The 18,957-nt window shown below is 38.7% G+C and overlaps 1 protein-coding gene across 1 annotated transcript in view; it reads right to left on the bottom strand.

Annotated features, from left to right (window-relative positions):
- Positions 1-17,349, bottom strand: part of LOC129775345 (N-acetyl-D-glucosamine kinase) — a 56,641-nt gene extending 39,292 nt beyond the window's left edge. The window contains exon 1 of the mRNA XM_055780009.1: positions 16,707-17,349. Within this exon, the coding sequence (XP_055635984.1) occupies positions 16,707-16,741 (35 nt within the window). The 5' untranslated portion in view covers positions 16,742-17,349. The remainder of the gene's footprint in view (positions 1-16,706) is intronic.
- Between the last annotated feature and the right edge of the window lie 1,608 nt (positions 17,350-18,957).

The raw sequence follows: 18,957 nt of genomic DNA, 5'->3' as shown, positions 1-18,957 counted from the left end.
GCCAACTTCATAATACCCCTGTTATAGAAGCTCGCTTCCTTATTGGCAAAAAACTCGGATAGCCAATTTTCACAGGCCTCTTTTGTGGCTAACTTCTGACTACCTAGCTCGTTCGCCATGGACAAAAACAGGTGGTAATCACTTGGTGCAAGGTCCGGACTATACGGCGGATGCAAAAGAACCTCCCATCCGAGCTCCCGGAGCTTCTGGCGCGTCACCAAAGAAGTGTGTGGCCTGGCGTTGTCCTGATGGAAGACAATGCGGCCTCTGTTTATCAAAGATGGCCTCTTCTTCATGAGTGCTACCTTCAAGCGGTCCAGTTGTTGGCAGTACAGGTCCGAATTGAGCGTTTGGCCATAGGGAAGCAGCTCATAATAGATTATTCCTTGACAATCCCACCAAACACACAGCAGAACCTTCCTGGCCGTTAATGAGGGCTTGGCCACCGTCTGAGCCGCTTCAGCGGGCTTCGACCACGACCGTTTGCGCTTCACGTTGTCGTAAGTGACCCACTTTTCATCGCCAGTCACCATCCGCTTCAGAAACGGGTCGATTTTGTTGCGATTCAGCAGCGATTCACATGCGTCGCTACGGTCAAAGATGTTTTTTTGCGTCAACGTGTGTGGCACCCATACATCGAGCTTCTTTGTGAATCCAAGCTTCTTCAAATTGTTAATAACGGTTTGATGACTTATCCCCAGCTCTTGGCCGATGCTACGGCTGCTACTATGCCGGTCTTTCTCGGCTAATTCTGCGATTTTGTCACAATTTTCGACGACAGGCCTTCCGGAGCGTGGCGCATCTTCGACGACCTCTACACCAGAACGAAAACGTTGAAACCATCGTTGTGCGGTGGAAATGGAAACTGTATCGGGTCCATAAACTGCACAAATTTTATTGGCAGCTTGAGATGCATTTTTGCCTTTGTCATAGTAGTACTGTAAAATATGTCGGATTTTCTCTTTATTTTGCTCCATATTTGCGACACTATAACTCACGAACGACTTAACCAAACAAAACAATGTCAAGGACTATATTATAGCGCGCAAAAATACCTTTCCAACAAGCTATAGTATGACTCGATACAATGAATACAACTAGAACTACGCGCTTACTACGACACCTCGCGGAAATACTGCAGGACTTTTTTGACAGCCTAATATAAACCGACAAAACAAATTCCTCACTCTTCGATTGGCGATCTAACGCAAAACGTAAACGATCGGTGAGATATCTGGATTTTGTTTTTGAACTAAGAAAATGATGCTAATGTAACCTGAAACTCAAAAACAAAACACGTATATTTTACTTCCGGGCTTTCCAAGGTAGTTCTCACATGCAGGAATCGTACATTTTTCTACTTGTGTTTGATTGTGCTCTCGAATTTCCTTCTTTAATTCAACCATTGTCAACATTTTTATAGTTTTCACTACTGAAAGAGGTAAATAAATTACATGTTATAAATACAATTGCGCAGAATTAAATTTCTTACAAACTCATCGCAATCAAATAATCTTTTATGATTATAACATTGTAATTTATGGAAAGAACTACAAATCTTCCATAAGCTCACATGGCAAAATTTAAAACCATCATCACTTTCACCGCAGCGCCGCCTAGGTGTAGATTTGTACGTTAGATCGCCAATACTAAATAGTTTGTCAGAGTGTGTTGACGACCAAAGCATGTTGCAAGTCAGTGCCATATGATCGTCAAGACGGGAAATACTATGTCACTTGATGTAATGGAAGTTTACACGTTTACCAGGGTGCATTTGTTTACTTTGGGCTACCTGAATACCATTCTTACAAGTTATCGCGTGTTCGACATAGTATTTACTTCAATAAATACCGGGAACAACAACCGGAACGAAAATAGAACCTTTGCTCGATGAGAATAAAATGCAGTCTCCGACAATCATCAATTCGATGCTGATAATTTTACCGCCTACTTGGTCGGTCAAAACGTATTGACGAAGCTCAGTACCAGGCAAATTGTTGCATCGTACTCCGTCAGTCACCATTTGATCAACATTTTTGTCAGTAAGATGTGACTAACGTGGCTCGTCAGTTGTCAGTGACATTGATGAAAAAATGCAGCTCTGCAGAGGGGTAGAACAAATTTGAAGGAATTGCCTGCAAACTAAATAAACCAGGAATAACTCGAAGAGTTACAAAAAGAGGAAGAGGAAAGTATTCCCGCTAGAATTTCTGGACTCATTGTATCTGTTGACTGTATATAACCTAGATTAATATACAAACAGTGATGTAGGATCCTCCCCAGATGAAGAATATTAAGTACGGGCAGCATATCTGAAGTTAAAATTTCTATGCTTCATAAGAGATAAAATTTGTAGTTTTATACAATCTATCAAATCTTCAGGATGAGCGCCGACCACTGACCCTGTTAAAGATCGAAGAAAATTTATTTCCTCTGGCATATTGTTCCAAGTTCCATATTTGTTTATTTTTTGTGTCTTTGGAACCAACCATGACGCATAAATTGTTGAATGATATTGAAGAATCAGATTTTTTTTTGTCAAGTCTAACCATATTTTTTCGGATATATTTTTGTGACTTCGACGACAGAATCTGATAGCTGACGAATTTCATACCAATTCGACTGGCCGTTGGCAGCACCATCTCAGATAGCAGTGAAACGTTGTGGGTGTAAAGACATGGGTCATTCAAGCAACTTTGTATACTTGAAATATTCGAACAATAGTTAGACACCTTTTTGGAAAAGCCAACATTTTTTTTCTTAATTTTTTACAAAAATGTTAAACTTAAAAACTATGATACCTGCAAAATTCTTGTCAAATGATGAAATGTAGGAGATTGTTGAAAAAACTAAACCAAAAAATTTCGCTGAAAACAAAGTTATTTAAAAAAATTAAAATTAATTTTTCTCAAAAACGTATTTTTTTTAATTTCCAAAAATATATATAAGAATAGCCCTTAAATTTTCCAACAAGCCGTCCATACATCGGAAGATGGGCACTTTTACAAGGAAAAAGTTTTTCTAACAACACCTTTTTTTAATTTTCTTTGAAAAAATACAACTAATCTTAATTTTGTTTAAAGTCAAGATAACTATATAGTGTATAGGAGCCGATCTGGCGTGGAGGTAACATCCATACTTCTCACGCTCAAGATCACGAGTTCAATTCTCACTCCCGACATTCTTCCAAAATGGAAGGTAAAAGTGACGAACCAGCCAGAAGCGTTGAAAGTCACAATACAGAAAAAAAACAGGAAGTGGGTTATATCTATGGTATAACCGCAAGGGTGACGTAGGACTATCGTTGATTTAGAGATCATTTGTTTGAAGTTGAATCTAAATCCATCCTGAAGGAATGAATAAATAAATATTTGGGTGACTTCAAAAACGAGAGTGTTACGTTGGAGACTCAAGGTTTTATGCATCCAATATTGGATACAAAAAACCTTGTTCTGAGGAATAATCTTCAGAAGCTTTCCTGCTAACTGCACTTGATTGACAAATCACAAAACCATATGTATGTGGTCGCAGTATTATATGGATAGAAAACATTAAAATAAACTCGCTTGAATGTAATTTTCAATTCCAAGGGGAACTGGCAGATTATTTTTCAGCAACGATCATTTCTTTCCAGGTTTCCTCTCGATAACCAGCAAACGAAAAGAGTTGCGCGCGTGTATGTGTGGCGGCTGCTTCTATGTCTTCCCGAGGAACCGTATTTCGATGCTGATACTCTCTTGGTCACGAGAGTATCAGCATCGGCTTTCCTGTGCTCCCTCACAGTTAAAACAAACTGATTGCATTTCAGGTCAGGTCAGGCCAGGTAATGAATCCCTCGATCCCTCGCCGTTCAGCTCGTTCAGTAACGATGTTGTCTTGTCGATGTCCTCAGGCGTCGTGCACAAATTACGTAACGCTAAAAATCCGAATTTTGAACCACCTCTCCCCCCCCTTTCGTAACGCAATTTCCTATCTCTAATAAACAGAAAGTAACGCAACATCTACCCCCTCCCCCCTTATCGCGTTACGTAATTTGTGCACAACGCCTCACGAAAAATGAATCGGTTTCACCACCAGAATATCATTTCAGTATGCTTTTCGTGCGTGATTGAATCGAGAGAAGGTGTGGTTTACGATGGCAATTTGGAAGGCAAACTAGAGGAGAATGAACTCTCTGAGTATGAAAATTTCGGCGACTGAGCAATAATCGATTGAAAATTATATAATTTCCGCGATACGAAACATTTTCCGTTTTTCATGTTATGCATCCAATATTGGATACGAAAATATCCTACTGATGGGAAAGAATAATCTTCAGAAGCTTTCCAGCTAATTACACTTGATTGAAAAATTACGAAATCAAATGTATTTTGGTCGCTGTGTTCGCCATATAATTAGAAAACATTAAAATAAACTCTTTCGCATGGATGCATTCTTCAATTCCCAGGGAACTGGCAGATTATTTTTCAGCAACGATTAGATCTTTCCGGAATTTTCTCGATGCTGTATGGCATCCAAACGAAAATTCCCGTTTCAGTTTGGCCTGCAAAAAACTTTTCTAAACTCTAATCCATCAAATTGGGAGCCCTGAAAAGGGCCGATGATTATATGCTAAGCTAATATAGCACCCTCTCCTTGGATTCGATGGGCCAGCTGAATGTCCTTGGGCATGATGTGACGCGTTTTGCGTGGATAGCACACAAATTTGTATCTTCGAATAAGCCTCCTGCAGCGTCATAACCGCGGAACTTTGGAAGCGCAAGTCGGTTTTGAAGTCCTGAGCAATTCCACGATCCAAAAGCTGCAAAGGTAGCTTGCGGATCAGCAATTCGGTCGACTTCCGATAGCGATGAATTTCACGCAAAGTTCCCGGTCGATAGCGATGTGGCTTCTTCACCTATCCTGCGGCTGGTGCGCTTATCCGAGCTGCTTTCGTGTGCCTTACCACTGAAAGACTAATTAGCTATCTGCTTGGTCCCAAACAAACGAGTCGTCACGGTGCGAGAGTAGAGTAAGAAATGAACGAAAGCAAAGGAAGCGTCATTTTATAAACCATAAAAGTATAGAATCTAAACCCCACCCTTATTATATTCGTTGCTTACCCTGAGAGAGAAACGAATAACATCGAAGTAAGTATACAGTAATGTATTTGAATCCGGACACTTTGCGTTACATTTAATACCATACCGCAGCCACAACATTTTCTGCATGTTGAATTAATGCGATTGATAAGTAACTATCAAGAAACTATCAGTAACTATATTAGCAACTATTAATCGCATAAATTCAACATGAAAAAACAGGAAGTGGGTTATATCTATGGTATAACCGCAAGGGTGACGTAGGACTATCGTTGATTTAGAGATCATTTGTTTGAAGTTGAATCTAAATCCATCCTGAAGGAATGAATAAATAAATATTTGGGTGACTTCAAAAACGAGAGTGTTACGTTGGAGACTCAAGGTTTTATGCATCCAATATTGGATACAAAAAACCTTGTTCTGAGGAATAATCTTCAGAAGCTTTCCTGCTAACTGCACTTGATTGACAAATCACAAAACCATATGTATGTGGTCGCAGTATTATATGGATAGAAAACATTAAAATAAACTCGCTTGAATGTAATTTTCAATTCCAAGGGGAACTGGCAGATTATTTTTCAGCAACGATCATTTCTTTCCAGGTTTCCTCTCGATAACCAGCAAACGAAAAGAGTTGCGCGCGTGTATGTGTGGCGGCTGCTTCTATGTCTTCCCGAGGAACCGTATTTCGATGCTGATACTCTCTTGGTCACGAGAGTATCAGCATCGGCTTTCCTGTGCTCCCTCACAGTTAAAACAAACTGATTGCATTTCAGGTCAGGTCAGGCCAGGTAATGAATCCCTCGATCCCTCGCCGTTCAGCTCGTTCAGTAACGATGTTGTCTTGTCGATGTCCTCAGGCGTCGTGCACAAATTACGTAACGCTAAAAATCCGAATTTTGAACCACCTCTCCCCCCCCTTTCGTAACGCAATTTCCTATCTCTAATAAACAGAAAGTAACGCAACATCTACCCCCTCCCCCCTTATCGCGTTACGTAATTTGTGCACAACGCCTCACGAAAAATGAATCGGTTTCACCACCAGAATATCATTTCAGTATGCTTTTCATGCGTGATTGAATCGAGAGAAGGTGTGGTTTACGATGGCAATTTGGAAGGCAAACTAGAGGAGAATGAACTCTCTGAGTATGAAAATTTCGGCGACTGAGCAATAATCGATTGAAAATTATATAATTTCCGCGATACGAAACATTTTCCGTTTTTCATGTTATGCATCCAATATTGGATACGAAAATATCCTACTGATGGGAAAGAATAATCTTCAGAAGCTTTCCAGCTAATTACACTTGATTGAAAAATTACGAAATCAAATGTATTTTGGTCGCTGTGTTCGCCATATAATTAGAAAACATTAAAATAAACTCTTTCGCATGGATGCATTCTTCAATTCCCAGGGAACTGGCAGATTATTTTTCAGCAACGATTAGATCTTTCCGGAATTTTCTCGATGCTGTATGGCATCCAAACGAAAATTCCCGTTTCAGTTTGGCCTGCAAAAAACTTTTCTAAACTCTAATCCATCAAATTGGGAGCCCTGAAAAGGGCCGATGATTATATGCTAAGCTAATATAGCACCCTCTCCTTGGATTCGATGGGCCAGCTGAATGTCCTTGGGCATGATGTGACGCGTTTTGCGTGGATAGCACACAAATTTGTATCTTCGAATAAGCCTCCTGCAGCGTCATAACCGCGGAACTTTGGAAGCGCAAGTCGGTTTTGAAGTCCTGAGCAATTCCACGATCCAAAAGCTGCAAAGGTAGCTTGCGGATCAGCAATTCGGTCGACTTCCGATAGCGATGAATTTCACGCAAAGTTCCCGGTCGATAGCGATGTGGCTTCTTCACCTATCCTGCGGCTGGTGCGCTTATCCGAGCTGCTTTCGTGTGCCTTACCACTGAAAGACTAATTAGCTATCTGCTTGGTCCCAAACAAACGAGTCGTCACGGTGCGAGAGTAGAGTAAGAAATGAACGAAAGCAAAGGAAGCGTCATTTTATAAACCATAAAAGTATAGAATCTAAACCCCACCCTTATTATATTCGTTGCTTACCCTGAGAGAGAAACGAATAACATCGAAGTAAGTATACAGTAATGTATTTGAATCCGGACACTTTGCGTTACATTTAATACCATACCGCAGCCACAACATTTTCTGCATGTTGAATTAATGCGATTGATAAGTAACTATCAAGAAACTATCAGTAACTATATTAGCAACTATTAATCGCATAAATTCAACATGAAAAAAATGTTATGGCTGTGGTATGATATTGAATGTAATGCAAAGTGTCCGGATTCAAAAGCATTACTGTAAAAAAGAGTTAACTCGACTGAAATTTTTTCGGTTCGGCCTGCAAAAACGAAATTAAGAGCCCCCGCCGACTGCAGACTGACTTGTCGACCGATAATTCGGTCTGCTTCTTAATCAGTACGGAGAAAAAAAGTATGTAGTGTACAGCATAATGCATAGACGTAAGTATGAGCTTCCCCATTACACATTCCAATAAGATTAATGGGTTTCCAAGTGGGCGCGCTACATACGGATACGAATGATTTCAATAACCTGTTTTCGAAGCTATCATTAAGCTATTGAAATAATTTTTCGACTCAATAAATAGCAATCATATAACTCTTGGACATTTTATCTTTTGTATGAAATGATTATCATACTGTTCCGTTGATCCGAAGCAGAATGAATCACGCTTAAAGAAGGAATGGATTTTTTCTTGGAATTTAGTCAGCAGAAATAATGCCCTTTCCCAACAATTAAAAACGACAAACGGTAAACAGTTTCATCAAAGTGATTTCTTCGATATGGGGATATATTCACTACATCATGTCATATATTTCATATTTTTCATTATGAAATTCATATCCATGGCACCTATCGGTATCGAATTATCATCGACACCACGATTTTCGCTAAATGCTCCTTTTCAGTTCGGCCTGTAAAAAACTTTTCTGAACTCTAATCCATCAAATTTGGAGCCCTGAAAAGGGCTGTTGATTATATGCTAAGCTAATATAGCACGCTCTCCTCGGATACGATGGGTCAGCTGGATGTCCTTGGGCATGATGTGACGCGTTTTGCATGGATAGCACACAAATTGGTATCTTCTAATAAGCCTCCTGCAGCGTCATAGCCGCGGAACTTTGGAAGCGCAAGTCGGTTTTGAAGTCCTGAGCAATTCCACGAACCAAATGCTGCAAAGGTAGCTTGCGGATCAGCAATTCGGTCGACTTCTGATAGCGACGAATTTCATGCGAAGTTCCCGGTCGATAGCGATGTGGCTTCTTCACGCTTCCTGCGGCTGATGCGCTTATCCGAGCTGCTTTCGTGGTGCCTTACCACCGAAAGACTAACGAGCTGTCTGCTTAGTCCCGATGAAACGGGTCCTCACGGTGCGAGAGTAGAGTAAGAAATGAACGAAAGCAAGGGAAGTGTGATTTTATAAAACATAAAAGAATCGAATGTAAACCCCACCCTCTTTATTGTATAAGCTTACTGTATACTCACGAATATAATAAGGGTGGGATTTAGATTCTATACTTTTATGGTTTATAAAATGACGCTTCCTTTGCTTTCGTTCATTTCTTACTCTACTCTCGCACCGTGACGACTCGTTTGTTTGGGACCAAGCAGATAGCTAATTAGTCTTTCAGTGGTAAGGCACACGAAAGCAGCTCGGATAAGCGCACCAGCCGCAGGATAGGTGAAGAAGCCACATCGCTATCGACCGGGAACTTTGCGTGAAATTCATCGCTATCGGAAGTCGACCGAATTGCTGATCCGCAAGCTACCTTTGCAGCTTTTGGATCGTGGAATTGCTCAGGACTTCAAAACCGACTTGCGCTTCCAAAGTTCCGCGGTTATGACGCTGCAGGAGGCTTATTCGAAGATACAAATTTGTGTGCTATCCACGCAAAACGCGTCACATCATGCCCAAGGACATTCAGCTGGCCCATCGTATCCGAGGAGAGCGTGCTATATTAGCTTAGCATATAATCATCGGCCCTTTTCAGGGCTCCCAATTTGATGGATTAGAGTTTAGAAAAGTTTTTTGCAGGCCAAACTGAAAGGAGCATTTAGCGAAAATCGTGGTTTCGATAATAATTCGTTACCGATAGGTGCCATGGATATAGATTTCCTTATGAAGAATATGAAATACGTGACATGATGTAGTGAATATATCCGAAGAAATCACTTTGGTGAAACTGCATTATAAAATTATTTGTGTACGAATGCCGCAATCGATAGTCGACTCTAATTTGCGCTGGGTAATTTCCTCGGAGGACTCGATTCCTCCTTTGAGCATTAATAATGTCTTTCTGGCAAAACGATGTGGTATGAATCACATTATTTGAATGATAGAATGAAGAAGTTTTCTGCCAATTTCCTTCATCCTCCAAACGTATCTTTCTCCCGTTTGTCGTTTTCGCGTTCGCTAATCCTTTCTCACAACACCCATTTCTAGTTTGAGAAATTGTTGAGTAAACATTGTTTGCCAGTGCGCGTAGAGCGGGAATTCCTAAAGATTCATTGCACCTCTAATAAATTGCCGAAAGACGTGGTCTTACGTTGATTGCACTTGATTGAAAAAATCCAAAACGAAATGTATTTGGTCGAAGCATTATATGAGTAGAAAGTAAATAATCGCACGAAAATGACTTGATTTTCGCGATGTGAAACATTTTCCGTTTTTCATGTTATGCATCCAATATTGGATACGAAAATTTCCACTGATGGGGAAAAAAATATTCAGAAGCTTTCCTGTTAATTGCGATTGATTGAAAAATAACAAAACCAAATGTATTTGGTTGCAGTGTTATATGGATAGAAAACATTAAAATAAACTATTTCGCATGAATGTATTTTTCAATTCCCAGGGGAACTGGCAGATTATTTTTCAGCAACGATGATAGCAACGAGAATTCCGCGCGTGTATGTGTGTGTGTGTGTGGCGGCTGCTCCGATGTTTCAAGCGGAACCGTGGCATCACTCTCCTCCTGATGAATTTCCTTTTGGCCTTAGGTGCACAAACAGGCTCTTGGTGACACCGTTCATCAGCGTTTTCATGATAAACGAAATTAGCTTCACAACAACAGCGACAACATGCTCCAATCGCTGTTCAATCATAACTGAGTGGGTTTACGAGCGGCGCTCGCTAATATACCGATTTTTGATTTCAATAGCCTGTTTTGAATGCAATTTTAAGACTATTGAAACAAGTTTTTGGATGAAAAAGTAACAAGTATATGACGCGTAGACATTTTATTTTTCAGATGAAGTGTTTATCATACCATTTCGTTCAGTTGTTTAAGAGCTATTAATTCTCAAAATCTCGGTCTCCAGCGTAACGCTTTCGTTCTCGAAACTTTGGTTTTACACCCCGGTATAGAAATGAAAGACGTAGTCCTACGTCAAAAAATAATATAGTGTATGCGACAAAGTTTTAGATCTTATTAAAATATGAACTTTTGTCGAAGACGTTAACTAATCTTTTATAGTTTTTGGAATATAAGGCATTTTTGTATGAAGACTCTTGAAAAAAAATAATGTTTTGCTCGTAACATTTTTGTGTGTAAATTCTCACGTTTGACATGTTCTTGCCATGTTTCTAAATAGATAAAAGTTAGCAGAGCATGTAAATTGCGATTATTTATACATAAAAATGTTACGAATTAAACATTTTTTTTATCCCATTCATTTATTTAAGGCTCATTAGCATTTTAGCTGTAACAGAGCCGAATTTTAATCGTGTACATGTCACATGGTTATCATATCTGTAATTAGCACATTACACAGTTGCCATTCGCCAGTATTCCTTCTATACCATTACATATGGTACATTCACACAGTAGCCATTTAGGCATAAGGCGGTATTCTTTCTGTTCTTCCATTATCCAGTTGGACCACCGGACAGCGGAGACAGTTGTTTGATCATTGTTGAGTTATTTATAGAACAGCAGCCCGATGTGTCTTGCAGAGCAGAGCAGTTGTATGGATGAATCGATCTTATTTCGACCGTGGATCGATCTCCACGCTGATGATTGTTGCGTGGACGTAGCTATTCTGTAACAACACAAAGATGGTCAATGAGGGCCCTGAGTTTTGAACTCACGATCGATCGCTTACTAAGCGAACGCGCAACCAATGTGGCTACGGAGACCCCCGCGAATTAAACATTAATAGTATTTTTTCAAAAAAAAATAATGAAAAAGTTGTTGTTCGAAAAACTTTTTCCATGTAACTGTGCCCATCGTCCGATGTATGAAAAACTTGTTGGAAATTTTAAGGTCTATTTATATGATTTTTTTTCAGATTTTTAAAAGCATATGTTTTCAAGAAAAATGAATTTTAATTTTCAAAATATTTTTTTTTCAATGAATTTTTTTTCCAAACAATTCTTTGATAATTTTTAATGGAAACCTAAGTAATTTCCTACATTTCATTCTCTGAGCTTTTTTTGTAGATGTTATAGTTTTTAAATAAAGATTTTTCGAAAAAAAATTTGAAAAACTCAAAACTTAAAACAAAACCTACAAAAAAAATATCAGACCTACAAAATTTTAGTCAAAGAGTGGAATGTAGGATTTTTTTTGGTTTTCATTAAAAATTATCAATGAAAATTTCATTGAAAAATAAATATTTTGAAAATTAAAATTCATTTTTCTCGAAAACATATGCTTTTGAGGTTCTGAAAGAAATAGATATAAATAGCCCTTTAAATTTCCAAAAAGTTTTCCATGCATCGGACGATGGGCACATTTACATGGAAAAAGTTTTTCGAACAACTTTTTCATTTTTTTCTTTGAAAAAATGCTATTAATGTTCAATTCGTAACATTTGTTTTGTATAAATTATCACATTTTAAATGCGCTGCTAACTTTTCTCTATTTAGAAACATGTCAAACGTGAGAATTTACACACAAAAATGTTATGAGCAAAACATTATTTTTTCAGGAGTCTTCATACAAAAATGACTTATATTCCAAAAACTATAAAAGATAGAAAGTTGATATCTTCGACAAAAGTTTATATTTTAACAAGATCTAAAGCTTTGTCGGATACATTATATCGCTATCTTGACTTAAAACAAAATTAGGATAAACTGTTTTTTCCAAAAAACATGAAAAAGTTGTTGTTTGATAAACTTTTTTCCTGTAAAAGTGGTGAGGCACTGAAACTTATTTTCTGAACGACCCTCGTACATTAGGGTGGCAATGGATGTAGGGAAAAAAAATTCATCATCGAATTTCGAAAACCGACCATGTACAATATTTGTTTATCGGGGGAATTTTTCGTCAAAGAAATTTCCTCCGACTTGCACTGTGATCACGCGTATTCTAGAGCTTGCCACTCAGAATGCATTCAAGGCGTGTTATTTGGCATAGAAATCTCAACTAAGTACTAATAAAAATGACGCAAGTAATACTACGTTGAGACGGCGAAGTTCCTCTAGGAACGTTAGTGCCATTGAAGAAGAAGAACATGGTCGGTTCACCAAATTCAATTTTTTTTCATACCTTCATTGCCTCTCCAGCTCAGTCCCCAAAGGTTGATTTTCAGAAAAAAAAACAGGAAGTGGGTTATATCTATGGTATAACCGCAAGGGTGACGTAGAACTATCGTTGATTTAGAGATCATTTGTTTGAAGTTGAGAGCGTTACGTTGGAGGCACAAGGTTTTATGCATCCAATATTGGATACGGAAATATCCTACTGATGGGGAAGAATAATCTTCAGAAGCTATCCTGTTAATTGCGATTGATTGCAAATCACAAAACCAAATGTATTTGGTCACAGTGTTACATGGATAGAAAACATTCAAATAAACTTTTTCACATGAATGTAATTTTAAATTCCCAGAGGAACTGGCAGATTATTTTCAGTAACGATTAGATATTTCCACATTTTCCTCGATACTGGAAGCCCACCAGTGGTTAATGCTAACTCGATAACCATCTGTTAATAGCACTTCATTGAGACATATTTGGTCACAGTGTTACATGGATAGAAAACATTCAAATAAACTCTTTCACATGAATGTATTTTTAAATTCCCAGAGGAACTGGCAGATTATTTTCCGGATCTTTCTCGATGCTGAATGGCATCCAAAGGGAAAGAATTCCGTGCGTGTATGTGTGTATGTAGCGGCTACTTCGATGGTCACCTTCTCTTCTCCTGAAGGATCGGCTTCTCTGTGCTCCCTCACTGTTTCAAACAAACTGATTGCGTTTCAGGGCAGATCTCGATCCTTCGCCGTCGAGCACCCTCAGCAACGATGTTGTCTTGTCGATGTCCTCACGAAAAATGAATGTGTCTCACCACCAGAATATCGCTTAAGTATGCTTTTTGTGTGTGATTGAATCGAGAGAAGGTGTGGTTTACGATGGCAATTTGGAAGGCAAACTAGAGGGGAATGAACTCTCTGAGCTCGGAACTTTCGGCGACTGAGCAATAATCGATTGCGGGCGCATACAATATTGGATACGGAAATATCCTACTGGGGAATATCCTATGGGGAAGAATAATCTTCTGAAGCTATCCTGTTAATTGCGATTGATTGAAAAACCACAAAACCAAATGTATTTGGTCACAGTGTTACATGGATAGAAAACATTCAATTAAACTCTTTCACATGAATATATTTTAAAAATTCCCAAAGGAAATGGCAGATTATTTTCAGTAACGATTAGATATTTCCACATTTTCCTCGATACTGGAAGCCCACCAGTGGTTAATGCAAACTCGATAACCACCTGTTAATAGCCGCGCGTGTATGTGTGTGTAGCGATGTCTTCCCAGGGAACCGTTTGTGGCATCACTCTCCTCCTGATAGATTCCCTTCTGGCCTAGGGTGCACAAACAGGCTCTTGGTGACATTCCCTTCTGGCCTTGGGTGCACAAACAGGCTCTTGGTGACACCGTTCATTCGCGCTTTCATGATAAATAAAGAGCTTCACCGCAACAGCGACAACATGCTCCAATCGCTGTTCAATTAGAACTGAGTGGATTTCCGAGCGCCGCTCGCTTATATACCGATTGGTGATTTCAATAGCCTGTTTCGAAAGCAATGTTATGACTATTGAAACAAGTTTTTGGATCAAAAAGTAACAAGTATATAACGCGTAGACATTTTATCTTCCGAATGAAGTGTTTATCATACCATTTCGTTCAGTTGTTTAGGAGCTATTAACGCTCAAAATCTCGGTCTCCGGCGTAACGCTTTCGTTTTCGAAACTTTGATTTTACACCCCGGTATAGAAATGAAAGACGTAGTCCTACGTCAAAATTTCTTGATGACACCAGATCTCAACGTTTCATGCATTTTTAAGTCTTTTGGCATCGAAAAAAAAATGTCGATTTTCCAAATTTCCTTTTCCCCTTGGAACATTTTCGAGGATCAAAAAATCCAAATTTTGAGAGCTTTAAGGCACCCCTAAATCATGTCCGATTGAGCTGAAATTTCGCGCAGGTAATTTTTTTGGACCAATAAACAAAATGTACATGGTCGGTTTTTGAAATTTTACATGACCGTTTTCGCTGCCACCCTAATATACGTATATAGATTTTCACAACATATTTCAGATAAATAAACAATAAGCTGAAAAATAGATGTTTTGGAAACGGTCACATGGGAATACTCCCTCACCGATGAGTTCTTGAATTTTGAATTTGCAATTCGGAAATGACTAGAGAATAATTAGTACATACCCCACCAAACATTAAATCGTATAACTTTTGCACATGGTAACACGATTTGCTATATCATTGATGGACATACGACTTATATCGGTATAACGATCATCCTAGTATCGCGATATGCAGTATTACAGGTCGGACTCGATTATATACAGACACGATTATATACAATTTTGGACTCGATTATATACAGTTTGAAAAAAAATTTTTTTTTAGTTCAAATATGACTTATTTCAAGAAAAAATGTAACCTTTCAACGTTAAGGTTAAATTTAAACGGTTATTAGTACAGTGGGGTAAAAATCGCAATTTTTTCAAGTTCAATAAGAATTGGCTTACGTAGCGTACTTTTTAGTGTAGAGCCAGTTTGAGGCAACAGAGTCCGTAACAAACAAAAAAGTTCTATAACTCTGTCATTGTTGTAATTCGAACATATGCGTAGAAGGTTTTTTCCATCAAATATGATCATCTATCACCTCCTGAGAGATTCTGGAAAAAAATAGTTTTTTCATGTGAGAAAGTTGTTTCTCACTTTAAGGGGATGAATCTTTAAAAATTAAAAAAAATAATTTCTTCTTTTATTTCCAATAAACGAAAAATATATGCATAGAAACAAATAAAAAAATTGTTTTTGACTCGATTATATACAGGATTCGATTATATACAGTGAAAAGAAATCGGAGACTGTATATAATCGAGTCCGCGCTGTATATCTATTCATTTTATTTAGCATTGTCGGGTCAAATCGCATGTCAGTGTAAAAAGCATCGTATATTGTTATATACGGATTTATATGCGTAAAAAAATGGCATATACGTATATCACCTCCACTTTTGCTTGTGTATGCCAGTTATATGTATCTCATATCATCTAAATGTGTCTTGGATGTGTGTAAATCGCCTCCAATTATGGCTATTCATACGATTTAATGTTTGCTGGTACACTTTGTTCTATAGGAATTTATATAATTTTTTTTCACAACTTATAAACTATTCAAAACCAATTCCCATTATGAGACAATTTGCTTTGATGAATCTGGCGAAGAGAAACTTGGGCATAATTATTTATCAATTGCGCCAACCTATCAACTGACCGATGGCCAGTGGAAGATAATTGCCGCCCGAGAGAAATCGATATGCTCGCCATGAAGTCAATTTATCTTTCGCTTCCTCCCAATCAATCGCGTTGAGGCATCGTATACTTTGACGAAAAATTTAGGTGCCCGACAAAATGGAACACACGAAACGTCCTTGATCTCGCTTGTTATGTCGGAACATATGATCAATTATTAATTGAGAGTTGCTCTCGAAATTTGATTGCGATACTCGAGGATTCCGAGAGCTTTCAATCAATTAGAAACTATTGAAACATTTACATCTCTTAACACACTTTTAACATATATACGTCAGTGATCTTCTTAACGCACACATAACAGTACATCAGCACTAGAAACTACTGTTTGCTGATCAATATAGGTACCGGGAGGTATGTCTGCACTGCCACGCCAAAAATAAAAGAGAGAGATGCCGAACTATAAAAAAACAAGAAATATCAAACAAAAAATAGTTGTGGTCACAAACAAGTTTATGCCATGAGGTGGGGTTTCAAGAACACCAACATTTTTGCTGATTCGCGCTTTTTGCGCTGGCTAATATGAAAGGTTATACCGAATGGTCTCTGCTGAATAACCTTTCATTCTTGGAGTGGTTTGTGAATTTGGTGGATTCTATTATTCCTAAATGAATGGAAATTGAAGACCGACCATGAACTTTTAAAAATTACTAAGCCCATAATTTGAAACGTGATTGGCATTGGACGATCAATAGTGTTCGCGATATAACCCTCTAAAGCGTGGCGAACTATATTCATAATTGCGATAGCAACAGTATGCAATTACTTACCCTTCAACACCACCGATGTAAACAACTTCTGTCATGTCCGTTCCTTTCGATATCTTGGGAGTTTAGGTCCGCGAAACGTTACGTATCGCACGTTCTGCACAAACTAGTTTTCGTTTGGTTTGGTATTGCTGCTGTTGATGTTGTTGTTCCGAGGTGACGCGAGCTCTTGTTTTTACTTTCTTGCTCTTTGGAGGCGTGTGTAGGATTCCTCTCTTCGAATGTTATCGGGCCACCAAAAATTACTAAATATTACACCGCTCTTTCTCACGCATGAAGCAAGACAAAACAAACAAACAGAGAGCAAATACTATCTAAGCGCAAGTTCCATATATTCCAGTCGCGTTCGACACCGTGTTTGATTTTAGTGAATGCACTTGCACTACAGCAACAGCACTACTTTCGTTCCCTGCTGCTGGTAATATGCACCAAAAACAAAAAAAAACCTCTGCAATAATACGGCACGATACTTGTTTCACCTGAGCTTCACTCACTCTCACTTTTGTTGGCAGCGAAAAATGAAAACCATCGAAACACTCGAAGAGAGCGCGCTTTGCTGGAAGGAATGGGCAAAAACCGTCCGATCAAATCCACTTCCCGAACGCGAATGAAAATTTAGACACTTGTGCGCCAGCTGTCGCAAATAGGAAAAAAAGTTGCAAATGCTTCCAACCGTCTGATATATACTCTCACCGCGTGCAGCTCGATGCTGTGTACATGCGTGGGTGTGTGTGTGTGTACTTTCTGTCACGTTTGCAAACACGCTACTCTCGTGAGTTACAAACAACACGCCACGCGTGGAGTTTTGCGATGCGCCTCACGAAAACCACGAGCGCCACGTGCCGGCGTACATGAAAGGGAGGATATGGCCGCTCATTTGCCTGGTGTTAATCCATTTATTTAGTCTTCTTTGTGAATCCCAATAATGTTTGATACCATTCTGAAATGTACAGTAAATCTTGCATTACTTTTATAACTTCTGAATGAGAATGTTGTACAAAGATATTCATTTAATACCGGTCTTGTTGTGTCCTCAAACTGCTCATTCTCTTTCGAGCACAACAAGCATGGCCACTCATACTCTTGGAATTCTGGTAGTTTACTCTCAATTTTGATTCATAGAACACAGGACCTCCGAAGAGTGATAGCAAGGCCGTTTACTTTCACGCGAAGGCGTTATTAATACATGGAAACGTGTTTTGGCTGAACACAGAACGCGACAAAATATATCAACACATTTGTTACAATTTGCATGAAACGGTGCAATAAACAAAAAACGTGTAAATATTGTTGTCAACTGGTCGGTTCGTTCCCGATTGAATACGAGCGCGCATGAAGCGCCTCCAGCCAGCTTCTTTGGTGGAACTAAGGTGCCTAGTGGAACTTCGCCGTCTCAATGGTCTTAGGTGCACTACACACACACACCGTCCCGTCATCGTGAAGTCAACGTGATGGAATGAAATGTCAAATATTCTCTCATGAAAATCATATGGTAGCATTCACATACACAATCACCGGCAACATTGACGTCGGCATAATAAGTTCCAGAAAATAGTTGACGGGACGGTGATGGTGACGTTATATGTGTAGCGCATTTTAAAAAGACTAACTAATTGGCTTTCATTTGATATGTCGATCTTCTGAAACGGTTCAGTAGTTAAAAAATTATGGATTTTTGAAAAAAAGTCATTTTTGGAAAAAAATGTAAAAAATTATTTTTCGTGCCAAAAATAAAAATTACCGGTTTAATAGTTTCCTATAAGGAACAAAAATTCTCGAAAATTTGAGAACCACTATATCGATTTGGCATAGAATGACTGTATAGATATATTAACTATATTCGCCATTAAAGTTGATTCTACTTTGAATCTCTGTTTATTTCCACTGTTTATTTATTTGCAACGTCTCGAATGTTATAAAACGATTCCACAGACTGATCTTAACCTAATAGCCCTTAATCCTATTTTTAAATACATTTTTAGACATGTCAAATTCAAATACATCACAAACACTGTTGAACAAACGAAAACAAACATCCAACGGATTATTGAGACCATAAGAGGTTCTATGTCGTCTAATGAACAGTAAGTCACGCTCACGAAGTTGACGGGAAGGTGCATAAAACGAAACACTGGACAACAAAGATGGACAGTCGATGTTTCCCGAAATCAAATCAAAGACAAAAACCCGTTGTAGATTGGATCGTCTGGAGGCAAGCGTTTCGAGAGCGATAAGTCTACAACGGCTTTCATAA

Source organism: Toxorhynchites rutilus, chromosome 1, assembly GCF_029784135.1.
Source record: "Toxorhynchites rutilus septentrionalis strain SRP chromosome 1, ASM2978413v1, whole genome shotgun sequence".
NCBI classification, from domain to species: Eukaryota; Metazoa; Arthropoda; class Insecta; order Diptera; family Culicidae; genus Toxorhynchites; species Toxorhynchites rutilus.
This window is presented reverse-complemented; position numbering and strand designations above follow the sequence as displayed.